Raw genomic sequence first — 16,920 nt, forward strand, 5'->3', positions numbered from 1 at the left:
TCCTACCCAGGTGAGCTCCTGTCCCCACCATGGCCTCCTCCCCACATGGGGCACAGACCTGTTTCTCTCTGTGGCCAAACCTTCTTCAGATTGGTGGGGAGCAGAGGATAGGTGGCACAAGTAGGGACCTAGTCACAGCTTCCATCTCTCTGAAGGGTTTTAAGGGGAAGGGAGCAGGCAAGGCCTGGAAGTCTAGACCCACTTTGGGGCAGAGCAGGGTTGAGGAGTGGGGATGATATTAGGAAAAGGAAGTTTCTGTTCAGTTTAAAGGAAAACTTTCCAACAATAGAGGATCTCTGATCAAGGAATGGGAGCCATGTACTCACATAACTCAAGGTATTCAAAGGAGCAATTGGAAACATTGGGTCTCATAGAAAGTATTTACACAACGGAGGCGAAAGAGGCAAGACCAGTTATTTTACAACATTCCTGCCTAGTCTGACACTCTCTGGTCAACAGTATTAATATCTTGAATAACAGATCTCTTTTTCTTGAATGTTCCTGACACCTACAGTTAATCTCCTCTAATAATTGCATGAGGGTAGCTTCAAATTCTGCCTGGTTTCTCCCACCCAATTTCCCCCAGCCAGCATCAGTGTAATAGTCACAGATGCAGTGAATGAAGCCCAGGGACACACTGCTATGAGGCAGATGTCTTCGAGAAAGGTGTGACACCTCTATTTCACATGAGTGTCCTGGGGAAGTGAGGATGACCAAGACTTCATAATCAGTCCTTTGCTCCTCAGTAGACCTGCTCTGGTATGAATGGAGCAAAACTACATTCAGAGAGATGAAGGGAGAAGCTGAGGAGCCAGGCTCCATCCTAGCCCTATCTTCACTGAGCTTTAGTTTCATCTGTAATGTGAGAACTCTAGGCTTGAGTTTTTCTCTAATGTACTAGACCTACTTCTCTAGGTGACTGAAGTGCATCCTATAGGCATGTCTCCTTTGAGCCACTCCTTTGCAAAGCTGGGTAGAATTGTCTGTTTTCCTGTGGGGGAGAAAGCATTGTCATAGCACTGCAGTGGCTTTAATCAGCTCAGGAATAGAAGGGCCTGAGCTAGGAGCTGCGACTTACAAAACCACTCCAAAAGCATGGAGCTTGGTCCAAAAGTCACTGATGCTCATACTTGGAAGCGTGATGGACACTTGTCCTTGGACCCTGTCCCTGCTTCCCAGCCCCAGAGACTGTTGAAGTCTGAGGAAGCTGCAGTTCTGGGGGCAAAGGCCATGGGTAAAGAGAGGGGATATGGACTGGCAGTGGTCTTCTGACCAGAAACTCCTTACTGACAGTGCAGCAAAGGGAGGTCACCAACCAGACTCACAAGAAATGAAGGAGAAACCAGGCACCAAGTAACTAATATTGCTGCTATGCAGACCCTAATACTCCTGGCCTCTGCTTACCACATTCTGTGTAGGACTCCATGTGGAGCCAAATTATCATCAGAAGAGTATTACGCAAGCACAGAATTAGAGCCAGGAAAGTGAGTGAGGTGATGGCAATTGTCAGCATCACTAAGTGTGACAGCCTGAAGCCCCCAAGGACCTGCAGGGACAATATGGGGACAGGCAGGCCGGGATCAGGCAGCACACCCTCAGAGTTCCTCTCTTACAGTCCTCATGGGGATCCATGCTTATATATCCCTCCCTTCAAGTGAATTAACATTACTGATTAGGCTAAAATTCTATCATATATCATGGTTTGATTAGATTTCCAGGGTCTGCTTTTCCTGCTCTAAATTTGATATATCCTGACTTTTAAGGTAACTTTAGTGAATAGTGAATTTCATCCTTTAGATGCAAATACTATAAGTTAGCATGTCAAAGGTTAAATTTAATTATAAATTCTGGAAGTACATATTGATCCCCATAAACATGTGTTTCCTGTCCTCAGTTTTCCTGAGGGTAGAAGAGACAGTTTAAAATGAAACTGGCCAACCAATCCACTGTGGCAGGATTCATCTTGCTGGGGCTGTCAGATCAGCCGAAGCTGGAGAAAATGTTCTTTGTGCTCATCCTGCTCACGTACCTGGTGATCCTGCTGGGCAATGGGGTCCTCATCCTGGTGACCATCCTTGACTCCCGCCTGCACACGCCCATGTACTTCTTCCTGGGGAACCTCTCCTTCTTGGACATCTGCTACACAACCTCTTCCATCCCTCTAGTCCTAGATGGCTTCCTTACTCCCAGGAAAACCATCTCTTTCTCAGCCTGTGCCATACAGATGTTCCTCTCTTTTGCCATGGGAGCCACAGAGTGTGTGCTTCTGGGCATGATGGCATTTGATCGCTACATGGCCATCTGCAACCCACTGAGGTACCCTGTGGTCATGAGAAAGGCTGTCTACGTGTCCATGGCTGCCAGCTCCTGGCTGGCTGGTGGAGCTAACTCCTTGGTACAGATCTCTCTTGCAGTACAGTTACCCTTCTGTGGGGACAACGTCATCAACCACTTCACCTGTGAGATCCTGGCTGTCCTGAAGTTGGCCTGTGCTGACATCTCCATCAGTGTGGTCAGTATGGGGGTGGCCAATGTGATCTTCCTGGGGGTCCCAGTTCTGTTCATCTTTGTCTCCTACATCTTCATCCTCACCACCATCCTGAGGATCCCCTCAGTTGAGGGGAGGAAAAAGGCCTTCTCTACCTGCTCTGCCCACCTCACTGTGGTGGTCATCTTCTATGGGACTATTCTTTTCATGTATGGGAAGCCCAAATCCAAGGACCCCCTGGGGGCAGATAACCAGGATGTTTCAGACAAGCTCATCTCCCTCTTCTACGGGGTGCTGATTCCCATGCTCAACCCCATTATTTACAGCCTCAGAAACAAGGATGTGAAGGTCACTGTGAAGAATCTTGTGAGTCAGAAATGCTTCCCTAAGTGACAGTGGGAGAAAGCAATGAGTGTATCTTGCAGTTCTCTAGGGGATTCCCTAGGGAATGGCCACTTGGTAAGCATAGACCGGCTCCATGATCCTCTACATTAGTATCATCACAAGACAGATACCCAAAATGCACGTATAGATAGGGCTTTTCTGAATAACTTAAAATAGAACATCAAGTCTTTAGAAGGAAGAGGGGGCTATGCTTAATCACCTAGAAGCAAGGATAAGTGACTATTAGAATATATTTTTATTCTGAAAAAAAAAAACAATAAAAATTAAAATTTTATACAAAATTGTTTCTTTCTTTGTTCATGTGCAGACTAGCTCCAACTTGTACGTGTAATCATGTTGTTTTCTGCTCACTGTATAATGGGGAGCACGGCAGTGAGGAAAAGTCACTTCTTATTAAAATTTATTTCTTTTTAATTGGAGGATAACTGCTTTATAATATTGTTTGTTTCTGCCCATACATCAACATGAATCAGCCATAGGTATACATAAGTCCTCTCCCCCTTGAACTTCCTTTCCGAAAAGTCATTGCTTAATTGGTGTCCAAACCAAAAACCAATCTGCCATTTTGGAAAATTACCAAAACCAAAACATCCCAAATGACAATATTTAGCCCCCTTTTCATTGCAGGGGCTCAGAGTGTTTCTCAGAGCCAATTTTATATCCCAAATATAAAGTCCCAGAGCCAATTTTGGGAAACTCCTTCTTCTTCTTCTCTGTACATAGAGCACATCTATGCCTATCCAGATTTGCAGAAGAGTTGTTTCAACACCAACTGAAATTAGATATTGCAGGCCAAGGGCAAAATTTATAGAAGTCTCTATTTAATCACTGTTCTGTCGCTCAGTCACATCTGACTCTTTGTGATCCCGTGGACTGCAGTGCACCAGGCTTCCCTGTCCTACACTACCTCCTGGAGTTTGCTCAAACTCATGTCCATTGGGTCGATGATACTCTGAGTCCTTTCCTTTCCCTGGCATTAATGTTTGCAACCATCCAAACCTCCATGGTCACACTTGATCATATCTAAGATTTGGATCGAACATGAGCACCAGCTGCTAAAATATCTTTCTGTAATGACCCTTGTGGTTAAAAGCATAGACTGTGAAGCTAAACTCATGTCGAGTGCCTCTGACTATGTAACTTCAGGCACATTACAAACATTACTTAATATCATAGACTTTTGTTTTCTAATGTGTGAAACAGTGATGATTAAACCAACCCCAAGGAGTTGTGGTGGGGATTAAATTAAAACGGGGCATCATATATATTAAAAATGCACACTGGTCAGCAAAGAATAGCCTCTCAATTAATAAATGAAAAGTGTTTATTATTAATTAAATATGTTAAATAATTTCTTTGAGGGAGCTTCATGACAAAGATAGAGTTCAAAATCACACTTAATTGGATCAATTTGTTTTTTATTGCAGCACACTTTTGGCCAGATTTCTAGCTTATGAACCAACAATCTCATTTCTCTGGGCATTTTCCCATCACCCCTCATCCTCATCCACAGAGATGAGGGACTCAGGTTTGTGCTGTCTGATGCTAACTCTATCTAGAACAAGCAGGTTCTTTCTGCCAGGTTTTGGGGATTGTCATTAATGCCCAAAGACTTGCTGGATCTATAACATGCAAACATGGGAGCTACAAGGAAATCATGTTTGAACATGTGTCTTGGGGAACTTACTGTACATAATAAACCAATATGTATTATATAGTATAATATACAGCTAATGTATATATTAAGTCTAGATAGGAAATAAAGTTTATTTTGGCAGAGAGTGTTAAACAGGAAACAAGTCTGCAAAAATAAAAGAACAGCCAAAGAGCAAAGACAGGAGATGAAGGCATCTTCCTATGTTCTCAGTTCTTGGTTTCCTTTTTTCCCTAGATCTGGCCACATTACTGCACTTTTGCCTCCAAAGGACACCCCTACATCCTGATACTAGATTCTATTTTTCACTAATCTAGATTGTTACTTGCTTTGGGGGGGGGGTAGTAAAAGTCACATCTAATATGATTACTAACTTGTGTGAAATAGATACGCTCTTTCCTGTGCATGTGGAGAGTGCCAGGCCTTGTGCACTGCAAAAGTCTTTTAGAGATCAGTTTTGAAATAATCATTCTGAAGTCAACATGTAGTACTTCTTGTGATCAATTATCCATTCCTGCTACAGTGGATTTGCTCTCTGTGGATTCTATCACCCGTAAATTTGGAACATGTCTAGGGGTTGATGTATTACAGGAGGTCTAGGTTCAAATCTTTGCCCTCCCACATAGAGCTGGGTGGCCATGAGTGTGTCCTCTGTGCTTGAAAAATATTCATCTGCACAATAAAGGGAGTGTACAGAGTATCTCAGGCGACCCCCACCTGTGAATTTCCCTGAACCTATGGTTCCTTTCTCTAGTGGGACGGTCCCTTGAAGAGAACACAGCAATGTCTTATAGCAGTATTTCATTATTTGAAGCTGAGTGTGGTATTTCTCACCTCCTTAACATTCTGTGTTCCAAGAGATTCTTCAGAGCCTTCATCTTCCCCTCTAGGCTCAACAAACAATAAAATGATTCAGGGAGCTGATGTTATCCAATCTCTGCTATTGGTACAACTGAGTAGCCATGATAGCAGAAGGCTATCTGTGGGCTAACCATCAGGGCCTCGCATTCACAGAGGCTGATGTAGCTACTTCAGCAGCTGAATATTCGAACTGGCAGCAAGAGACCAACCTTCATTTGAAAAGACTCATCAGCCACCTGGTCATGAGCTGATTGCATTAGACCATTTTCCTTCTGGAAGGGACAGAGACTCACCTTGACTAAAATCAACACCTTTTCTGACTATAGGTCATCTTTCCTCCCTATAGGGTATTAGCAAATATCACTCTCTGAAAGCTCATGGAAGGTTTGATTTAACAGCATGGAATCCTGCACAAAATCTCATCAGACCAAGGGGCTCATTTACCAAAGTAGATGCTGCTGTGGAATCAATATTGTGGGTTCCGCTGACCCTTCCACATCAGGCACCATCCAGAAGTAGCTGGCCAAACACAGTTGACATAATGGGCTTTTGAAAGCTAAGGCACTAGCAGTTGCAGATGAAAACAACAATGAGATACCAGTACACATCATCAGAATGGCTAAAATTTTAGACTGACAACACCAAATGTTGGCAAGAATGTGATATGAGACATCTTGTGCTTTTAGGATAAGAATGTAAAATAGTACACATGCTTTGGCATAAGACCTATCCATTTCTTAGAAAACTAAGTGTAAACCTGTGTTATGATCCAGAATCTCATTCTCAGATATTTAGCCAAGAAAAGTTGAAATATACATCTACAAAAGGACTTGTATGAAAGTGTTAATAATGGTTTTATTCATAACAGCCAAAACTAGAAACAGCTCAGATGTCCATCAAGAAGAAGATGGGTAAACAAAGATGTTCATTTAATGAAATACTATTCAGTAATAGAAAGGGACAAGCTAAAAAACCATGTAAAAACATGACAGAGTTTAAGAACTTTATTCTGTATATAAAGACTTGCACATGATTCCATTTATTCGATGTTTCTGAAAAGGTAATACTTTAAAAAGAGTGAAAAATATTAGGAGACTGCTAATAATAATAATTTATATTCTTGCCTTGAGAACCACATGAACAGTATGAAAAGGCAAAAAGATAGGGCACTGAAAGAGGAACTCCCCAGGTCAGTAGGTGCCCAATATGCTACTGGAGATCAGTGGAGAAATAACTCCAGAAAGAATGAAGGGATGGAACCAAAGCAAAAACAATAACCAGTTGTGGATGTCACTGGTGATAGAAGCAAAGGTCCAATGCTGTAAAGAGCAATATTGCATAGGAACCTGGAATATTAGGTCCATGAATCAAGGCAAATTGGAAGTGGTCAAACAAGAGATGGCAAGAGTGAATGTCAACATTCTAGGAATCAGCGAACTAAGATGGACTGGAATGGGTGAATTTAACTCAGATAACCATTATATCTACTATGTGGGCAGGAATCCCTTAGAAGAAATGGGTAGCCATCATGGTCAACAAAAGAGTCTGAAATGCAGTACTTGGATGCAATCTCAAAAATGACAGGATGATCTCTGTTTGTTTTCAAGGCAAACTGTTCAATATCACGGTAATCCAAGCTTATGTCCCAATCAGTAGTAATGCTGAAGAAGCTGAAGTTGAACGGTTCATGAAGACCTACAAGACCTTTAAGAACTAACACCCCCCAAAGATGTCCTTTTCATTATAGGGGACTGGAATGCAAAAGTAGGAAGTCAAGAAAACACCTGGAGTAACAGACAAATTTGGCCATGGAGTACAGAATGAAGCAGGGCAAAGGCTAATAGAGTTCTGCCAAGAGAACGCACTGTTCATAGCAAACACCCTCTTCCAACAATACAAGAGAAGACTCTACACAAGGACATTATCAGATAGTCAACACTGAAATCAGATTGATCACAGTCTTTGCAGCTGGAGACAGAGAAGCTCTATACAGTCAGCAAAAACAAGACCGGGAGCTGACTGTGGCTCAGATCATGAACTCCTTATTGCCAAATTCACACTTAAATTGAAGAACGTGGGGAAAACCACTAGACCATTCAGGTATGACCTAAATCAAATCCCTTATGATTATACAGTGGAAGTGAGAAATAGATTTAAGGGACTAGATCAGGACTAGAGTACCTGAAGAACTATGGACAGAGGTTTGTTACATTGTATAGGAAGCAGGAATCAAGACCTTCCCCATGGAAAAGAAATGCAAAAAAGCAAAATGGCTGTCTGAGGAGGCCTTACAAATAGCTGTGAAATGAAAAGAAGGGAAAAGGAGAAAAGGAAAGATATTCCCATTTAAATGCAGAGTTCCAAAGAAAAGCAAGGAGAGATAAGAAAACCTTCTTCAGCGATCAATGCAAAGAAATAGAGGAAAACATCAGAATGGGAAAGACTAGAGATCTCTTCAAGAAAATTAGAGACACCAAGGGAACATTTCATGCAAAGATGGGCTTGATAAAGGACAGAAATGATATGGATTTAACAGAAGCAGAAGATATTAAGAAGAGGTGGCAAGAATACACAGGAGAACTGTACAAAAAAGATCTTCATGACCCAGATAATCATGATGGTGTGATCACTCACCTAGAGCCAGACATCCTGGAATGTGAAGTCAAGTGGACCTTAGGAAGCATCACTGCGAACAAAGCTAATGGAGGTGATGAAATTCTAGTTAAGCCATTTCAAATCCTGAAAGATGATGCTGTGAAGGTGCTGCACTCAACATGTCAGCAAATTTGGAAAACTCAGCAGTGGCCACAGGACTGGAAAAAGTCCGTTTTCATTCCGATCCCAAAGAAAGGCAATGCCAAAGAATGCTCAAACTACTGCACAATTGTACTCATTTCACGCGCTAGTAAAGTAATGCTGAAAATTCTCCAAGCCAGGCTTCAGCAATATGTGAACCGTGAACTTCCAGATGTTCAAGCTGGTTTTAGAAAAGGCAGAGGAACCAGAGATCAAATTGCCAACATCCGCTGGATCATGGAAAAAGCAAGAGAGTTCCAGAAAAACATCTGTTTCTGCTTTATTGACTATGCCAAAGCCTTTGACTGTGTGGATCACAATAAACTGTGGAAAATTCTGAAAGAGATGGGAATACCAGACCATCTGACCTGTCTCTTGAGAAACCTGTATGTAGGTCAGGAAGCAACAGTTAGAACTGGACATGGAACAACAGACTGGTTCCAAATAGGAAAAGGAGTATGTCAAGACTGTACATTATCACCCTGCTTATTTAACTTATATGCGGAGTACATCATGAGAAATGCTGGGCTGGGGGAAGCACAAGCTGGAATCAAGATTGCTGGGAGAAATATCAATAACCTCAGATATGCAGATAACACCACCCTTATGGCAGAAAGTGAAGTAAGCCAGAAAGAAAAACACCAATACAGTATACTAACGCATATATATGAAATTTCGAAAGATGGTAATGATAACCCTCTATGCAAGACACAGGAAAAGAGACACAAATGTATAGAACAGTCTTTTGGACTCTGTGGGAGAGGGCAAGGGTGGGATGATTTGGGAGAATGGCATTGAAACATGTATAATATTGTATGTGAAACGAATCACCAGACCAAGTTTGATGCATGATACAGGATGCTTGGGGCTGATGCACTGGGATGACCCAGAGGGATAGTATGGGGAGGGAGGTGGGAGGGGGGTTCAGGATGGGGAACACATGTACAACCATGGCAGATTCATGGTGATGTATGGCAAAGCCAATACAATATTGAAATGTAATTAGCCTCCAATTAAAATAAATAAATTTATATTTAAAAAGTTTTTTTAAAGAAAGTGAAGAGGAATTAAAAAGCCTCTTGATGAAAGTGAAAGAGGAGAGTGAAAAAGTTGGCTTAAAACTCAACATTCAGAAAGCTAAGATCATGGCATCTGGTCCCATCACTTCATGGGAAATAGATGGGAAACAATGGAAACAGTGTCAGACTTTATTTTGGGGGGCTCCAAAATCACTGCAGATGGTGATTGCAGCCATGAAATTAAAAGACGCTTACTCCTTGGAAGGAAAGTTATGACCAACCTAGATAGCATATTGAAAAGCAAAGACATTTCTTTGCCAACAAAGGTCCGTCTAGTCAAGGCTATGGTTTTTCTAGTAGTCATGTATGGATGTGAGAGTTGGACTGTGAAGAAAGCTGAGTGCCAAAGAATTGATGCCTTTGAACTGTGGTGTTGGAGAAGACTCTTGAGAGTCCCTTGGACTGCAAGAAGATGCAACTAGTCCATCCTTTAGGAGATCAGTCCTGGGTGTTCATTGGAAGGACTGATGTTGAAGCTGAAACTCCAATACTTTGGCCACCTCATGCGAAGAGTTGACTCATTGATAAAGACCCTAATTCTGGGAGGGATTGGGGGCAGGAGGAGAAGGGGACAACAGAGGATGAGATGGCTGGATGGCATCACTGACTCTATGGACATGGGTTTGGGTAGACTCTGGGAGTTGGTGATGGACAGGGAGGCCTGGCGTGCTGTGATTCATGGGGTTGCAAAGAGTCAGACATGACTAAGCGACTGAACTGAACTGAACTGAATAATAATAATAATGAGGACTGACTGGCAAGCGGCATGAGAAAATCTTGGTTGTGCTGTAAACATTCTGTAATGATAAGATTTCGTGACATGGGTGTGAACATTTGTCAAACCTCATTGGATGATATACTTAAGATTTATTATGGCTAAGAACACAACATGAAATATACTCTTTTAGCAAAATTTTAAGTGTATATTACGCTACTATTGACTATGGGTACAATGCTGTACATGGATCTCTAGAGTTTAATGATCTTGCTAAACTGGAACTTTATACCCATTTATTAAGTAACTCACATTTGCACCTCCTCTTGGTCACTGGCCACTACATTCCATTCTTTGATTCTATGGATTGATTTTATTGGGTGAGCAATGAACTTAAGATTTATGTTTTTCACTGTGAGTAGATTTTACCCAAAAAAATAGACTACTAACTATCTGTCTGTCTGTCTAATATACAGACTTTTTATAGTGACTGCTATTGGCAAGCCACAAATTTGTCTAGTAAACTTTCTAGCAGCTTCATTATAGAAGGAAGGTATATCCTATCGGGTGCTTGTTCTTTTATTTGTTACTATTTCTTTCCCATAAATAACAGTGAGAAACTCCTTTTATAAGTAGATCATCTGAGGGCCTGAGATTCTCTGGGCTACTTGGACTGATGGCAGAGTCTGATTTGCCGGGATAGCTTTTGGTCATGATTTTATTATATACTTATTGAGTTACTGTTTAACTTCTACTATTTGTTGAGTTATTGTAGGTGGTTGTGCTCAGTTCAGGCTCACATTTTCAGTGTAACTGAGCACATCTATAATGACTTATTGTCTTCCTATCTTTGAAGGGCTAATTTGTAAAAGAAGTAACCACGTCCTGCCATTGATGTTCAGTTGCTCAGCTGTGTGTGACTCATTCTTTACGTTAGAAGCAGCTACTAAAGGTGAGAGGGTTATGTAAGGCCATGATATCCAGTAGGAAAGAATTACTGTGGTCATCTTAAAAGCTGCTATCACATCCCAGATTCCACTATACTTCCTGTCCCATGATGTTTTTCACACATATGACATACTGAGGCTGTGGAAGAAATACTCAAGCCCAAGACCCATGCCAACCTCCATCACCAGGACGGTAAATCCCTTTTCTCCATCTTTTGCCTGTCTCTTCACGTGTAAATTTGCCCTTACTGTCCCTGGCCAGAAAATATCTCCTCCTTGAAGTTTCCCCATGGCTCTGGGTGGAAGTTGAGCACTTGGTTTAGAAACAGTGTGTCTGTAGCAGCTGATTCCACAATGCTGTGAACACAGAGTATTCCTAAATAACCCTTATCTCCCCAGCTGCTGATTTCAAGAAGTTAAAACATTTTGAAGTGTGTACAAATTCAAGCAGCACATGGAAATGCTTCCCCTGATGCCCTTCAGTGGCCTCAGAGTGGAAAGTTCCAGCAGGAACAAAGGAATGAGAAAAAGAAGCTTTTCCTGGAGTACTTTCAGCATAATTGGATCTTGGGGACATTGTCCCAAAAGTATAAAAATTCCCTGACTTTGTATGCTTCCATTTCCAAACTTTTAATCACTTTAGGGAACACAATAGTCCCAACTGCAGTTCTGACTTCAAATTGCCTTCTACATGGACTGGTTGTTCCTTTAGAAAGTTTGCCTAAAACACAGAAGTAAGACAGAGTGGGAGGAAATGGCTTCCACCCCTTCTTCTCATCAGAGCTGGACATCTCAGCCTGGACCTTTCAAACTAGTGATGATATTTCTGGCCCAAGTACTGTTCCCAGACCATAGGGACCCTTTCTCAGTAGGTTCCTAAAAAAGGTAAGTGAGGGTTCTTATAAGAGTAATCCTCAACCTTTTATCAGTGCAGGGATATTTCCAGCTTCTTGATTTTTTGAAGGGGCTGGGGCTTGGGAAGGGAGGAAATGAAACAATTTCAGTGATATCACAAAGACCAAGGACCATTCAAAACCCCTTGGTTAGAAAAGCCTAGATGGCAAGAAGCCTCTGAAACTTTTGTCTCATTTCATGAATTCCTCTAACTTCAGAGACACCCCTAGGATAAGACGGTCCCACAGTTTCAGAGCCTTTTCTGTACAACTCCAGGGAGCACCATTCACACTATAGCCACAGAAATGGCTGAAGCTGTCCTGCTGTTATGCTCCAGAGGTGCCATTTATATTGCCTATAATGAAAACAGTTTCTGGAAGCTGCTCATCAATGGCCTGGTCGCTGGTGGGCCTCATGGGCTGAACAACCCAGCTTTTCTGAGCCCTCCTGGCCCACTTCAACAAGCACAGCTCTACTTTATACTTGGTGTGATGTGTGCTGTGCTGAATCACGTCAGTTGTGTCTGACTCTGTGACCCCATGGACAGTAGCCTGCCATGCTCCTCTGTCCATGGGATTCTCCAGGCAAGAATATTGGAGTGGGTTGCCATGCCCTCCTCCAGGGGATCTTTCCAACCCAGGGATGGAACCTATGTCTTCGATGTCTCCTACATTGGCAGGCAGGTCCTTTACCAATAGCGCCACCTGGGAAGCCCACCATATACTTGGAGCAGGGGTTCTGAATTTAAGGAAACAAAAGTTCTTTCTCTTAAAGAGTTTGAACATCATTGATCTGTTCCAATTCCAAAGCAGAAGAAAGTAACCTGAGAGTCTAAGAGAGGGAAGGATCACTGAAGTCTACCCCGCAGGTTAGAATGCAGCCCAAATCTCTGTGCTTATAGACCTGATGTATTTACACAAATACAATGCGATTTTTAAAGGAAGCTGACCACTATCATATAGACAAGAAAAACTTAGAAAACTATCTGCTTGGTTCAATATGAAAAAGAATTTTCTAACACTCTAGAGCTCTGAAAATATGGAGTAGATTGTTTAGGAATGTAGTGGGCTCTTCATCACTAGAGGAAATCAAGCTGAAACCGAAAACCATGCATCAGTGTGGTGCAGAGAAAGATCTACAATGGGAGACAGAGTTGGACTAGATTACTTGGGGGGCATAATCAGTGACAGGATATAAGTCTGGATAACATACCTAGAAGCTTAGCCAAAAGGTTCATGGACTATCAGTGTCCACTGATTCCTGAGTGGACATTTATCAAGAGGGAATGATAACAACAACAAAAAGAAAATAGTAACATAACAAAGATGTTGTTTAAGGGTACAAACTTGCCATTCCCTTCTCCAGCGGACGTTCCCAACCCAGGGACTGACCCTGGGTCTCCTGCATTGCAGGCAGATTCTTTACCATCTGAGTCACCAGGGAAGACTTTTTTTTTTTTTTTGCTTCAGTCATGTCTGACTCTTTTCGACCCTATGGACTGTAGCTCACCAGGCTCCTCTGTCCGTGGGATTTTCTAGGCAAGAATACTGGAGTGGATTGCCGTGCCCTCCTCCAAGGGATCTTCCTGACTCAGAGATGGAACCCACATTTCTTACATCTCCTGTGTGGCAGGAAGTGGTTCTTTACCACCAGTGCCACCTGGGAAGCCCACAAACTTGCAACAAGTAGTAAATAACCCAGCGATCTAATGCATGGTGTAATGAATATAGACAGCAATACTGTACTATAATCATGTGATGTGATAAATATCATGACAGCAATCATATTACAATATATAAATGTATCAAAGTAACACATTATACACCTTAAATTTACATGTTATATGTCAAACATATTCAAGACTGGAAAAAATCACTGTTTTAGTTATCTAACAGAACTAGATTTTCAGAAACTGTGACCCACTGTGGGTTTCTGGAGAAAGTCCTCTGTCTATCTTCATAGAATATCAGATTCAAACTATTAGGAACATAACAGCATTTCCAGATCACAAAGTTACTGTGGAGACCTGCCCAAGTTATCTCTCCATGTTCAGTGTCCTTTGTCCTTAAAACCCAAGCTAGATTCTACACCACTTAAGGAGTGTTTCATGACCCCTGTTCTACACATACACTGCATGCCCATTTGGATGTCCTGGCCTCTCCAAAATCCTTCTGCTTACCTCTCTGACAGGCTGTGAAGCCATTTATGCCTGGGCCATGGGTCACCCCTGTTTCTCACAGGAATTCTCACACCCATATACCAGGTGATCAACAGGAGTTTTGATAAGCGGATTGATGTTCAAACATGGATAGATGGATGGATGGATGGATGGATGGACAAGACAGGTGGCTGGATAGACAGATGAATGGATAGCCCTGGAGTTTGCATTGCTCATGAGGAAAAGAGGTCTTGGGAACAATAGGAATATGTTTTCTGTGAAAATGATCTGGAGAAACAGAGTGAGCATTCACTAATGATTTCCCTAGTCCCTAGCACAAATTGGAAGAACATGGAGCAAACTTAAAGTCATTTTTCTGGCCAAAGTTTAATGAGATCAATTGTCATATAGCACATCAGTTCAGTTCAGTTCAGTTCAGTTGCTCAGTCATGTCCGACTCTTTGCGACCTCATGAATCGCAGCACGCCAGGCCTCCCTGTCCATCATCATCTCCCGGAGTTCACTCAAACTCACATCTATTGAGTCGGTGATGCCATCCAGCCATCTCATCCTCTGTCATCCCCTTCTCCTCCTGCCCTCAATCCCTCCCAGCATCAGAGTCTTTTCCAATGAGTCAACTCTTCGCATGAGGTGGCCAAAGTACTGGAGTTTCAGCTTTAGCATCATTCCTTCCAAAGAGCAGCCAGGGCTGATCTCGTTTAGAATGTACTGGTTGGATCTCCTTGCAGTCCAAGGGACTCTCAAGAGTCTTCTCCAACACCACAGTTCAAAAGCATCAATTCTTCGGCGCTCAGCTTTCTTCACAGTCCAACTCTCACATCCATACATTACCACTGGAAAAACCATAGCCTTGACTAGACAGAACTTTGTTGGCAAAGTAATGTCTCTCCTTTTCAATATGCTGTCTAGATTGGTCATAACTTTTCTTCCAAGGAGTAAGCATCTTTTAATTTCACATAGAACCACTTAAATGAATGTGTTGTATATACTGTCTCTGATCAAATGCATTAAATAATCAGAATTGTCATTTTAAACAGTGTAAATTTGATATTCTATGACCCCAAGGTAGTTTCTAATTTTATTGCTCCTTTTTCTTGGAAACGAATAGAGACTGCCTTCAGAATTGTTTTCTAATCACTCAGCCAGACTGGAACTCCTGACCAGATGCCCTGGAACTGCGTGAGACAACAGATGCGGAGTCTGGATCACTGAGTATTTTATTCAGTTGAAAGAGGAGACATACCATGGAAAGTGCCAACCAGACAGCCTCTGTGACAGAGTTCATTCTCCTGGGCCTCTCAGCCCACCCAAAGCTGGAGAAAACGTTCTTTGTGCTCATCCTGCTCACATACCTGGTGATCCTGCTGGGCAATGGGGTCCTCATCCTGGTGACCATCCTTGACTCCCGCCTGCACACACCCATGTACTTCTTCCTGGGGAACCTCTCCTTCCTGGACATCTGCTACACAACCTCCTCAGTCCCCCTCATCCTTGACAGCTTCCTGACCCCCAGGAAAACCATCTCCTTCTCAGCCTGTGCCGTGCAGATGTTCCTCTCCTTTGCCATGGGGGCCACGGAATGTGTGCTTCTGGGCATGATGGCGTTTGATCGCTATGTGGCCATCTGCAACCCTCTGAGGTACCCCATAGTCATGAGCAAGGCTGTCTATGTGCCCATGGCTGCTGGCTCCTGGGCAGCTGGATGTGCTGCCTCCATGGTTCAAACGTCCCTTGCGATGAGGCTGCCCTTCTGTGGGGACAATGTCATCAACCACTTCACCTGTGAGATCCTGGCTGTTCTGAAGCTGGCCTGTGCTGACATCTCCATCAATGTGATCAGTATGGGGGTGACTAATGTGATCTTCCTGGGGGTCCCAGTTCTGCTCATCTTTGTCTCCTACATTTTCATCCTCACCACCATCCTGAGGATCCCTTCTGCTGAGGGGAGGAAAAAGGCCTTCTCCACCTGCTCTGCCCACCTCACAGTTGTGGTCGTCTTCTATGGGACCATCCTCTTCATGTATGGGAAGCCCAAATCCAAGGACCCCCTGGGAGCAGACAAACAGGACCTTGCAGACAAGCTCACCTCCCTCTTCTATGGGGTGGTGACCCCCATGCTCAACCCCATCATCTACAGCCTCAGGAACAAGGATGTGAAGGCTGCTGTGAGGAACCTGGTGAGTCAGAAATGCTTCATCTGGTGATGTTTGGAGGACAGATGTCCCTGTAGTTCTGCGTCTCTTGGCTGCTTTCACTCGTGAATCTCAGAAGAGCATGCCTCTCAAAGAAGATATGTGTAAAGAGTCATCACCAGAAAATTGAATTACACATACAAGGGAGAATTTTAGCTGTTACTGGACTTAATTTTTAGAAACAATGAAACCTAAAACCTGATGGGAGTGTGACTTGAGGGGATAGAAGTGGAATGCCGCTGAAAGAACAATTTGTGATGTTCCTCCCTGCTTCTCTACTGGGCAAGTTGTGAGCAAGCTGCTCCTTTGCTTTGAGAAAAAAAGACTCATTTACTTTTCTGTTACATAAAGATTCAAAATCCTGCTCTAAAAGGAGGCACTGAAGACAGTGTGGGGTGAAACTTCATGACATGGCAGTACAAAAAATACAAAAAATAGTCATCACTGTAGGTGAAATGGCACATCTTCACATTTTATTTTTCTTGGAGGCAAGGTTGCGACTGGATATGAGAAAGAAGCTGTCTCTGAGACTGAGAAGTAGGGACCTTGTAGATTACACACAGGGCGCTTCTTCAGAGGGCAAGTAAGGTGAATCCTGCAACACGTGTGTGGAGGGTCTTAGCCTTGCATCTGGATGCAAGCGTTGTTTTCCTGCCCCAGTAAATCCTGAGTACACAGTCTGGCCCTATAGTCTGGAGAGTTAAAGGATG

The 16,920-nt window shown here is 42.9% G+C and overlaps 2 protein-coding genes across 2 annotated transcripts; both read left to right on the forward strand.

Moving 5' to 3' along the window:
- Positions 1 to 1,924: 1,924 nt before the first annotated feature.
- Positions 1,925 to 2,881, forward strand: LOC105607666 (olfactory receptor 13C7-like). Its single transcript, XM_027963908.2, has one exon. The coding sequence runs from the start codon at positions 1,925 to 1,927 to the stop codon at positions 2,879 to 2,881; it is 957 nt and encodes a 318-aa protein (XP_027819709.2).
- Positions 2,882 to 15,262: 12,381 nt separating this feature from the next.
- LOC114112799 (olfactory receptor 13C7) lies at positions 15,263 to 16,222 on the forward strand. Its single transcript, XM_027963909.3, has one exon. The coding sequence runs from the start codon at positions 15,263 to 15,265 to the stop codon at positions 16,220 to 16,222; it is 960 nt and encodes a 319-aa protein (XP_027819710.1).
- The last annotated feature ends 698 nt before the right edge of the window (positions 16,223 to 16,920 follow it).

Source organism: Ovis aries, chromosome 2, assembly GCF_016772045.2.
Source record: "Ovis aries strain OAR_USU_Benz2616 breed Rambouillet chromosome 2, ARS-UI_Ramb_v3.0, whole genome shotgun sequence".
Taxonomy (NCBI): domain Eukaryota; kingdom Metazoa; phylum Chordata; class Mammalia; order Artiodactyla; family Bovidae; genus Ovis; species Ovis aries.

Bases quoted from the DNA above. Each gene is read 5' to 3' on its own strand.
- LOC105607666 (XM_027963908.2), top strand. From the start codon at position 1,925: ATGAAACTGGCCAACCAATCCACTGTGGCAGGATTCATCTTGCTGGGG.
- LOC114112799 (XM_027963909.3), top strand. From the start codon at position 15,263: ATGGAAAGTGCCAACCAGACAGCCTCTGTGACAGAGTTCATTCTCCTG.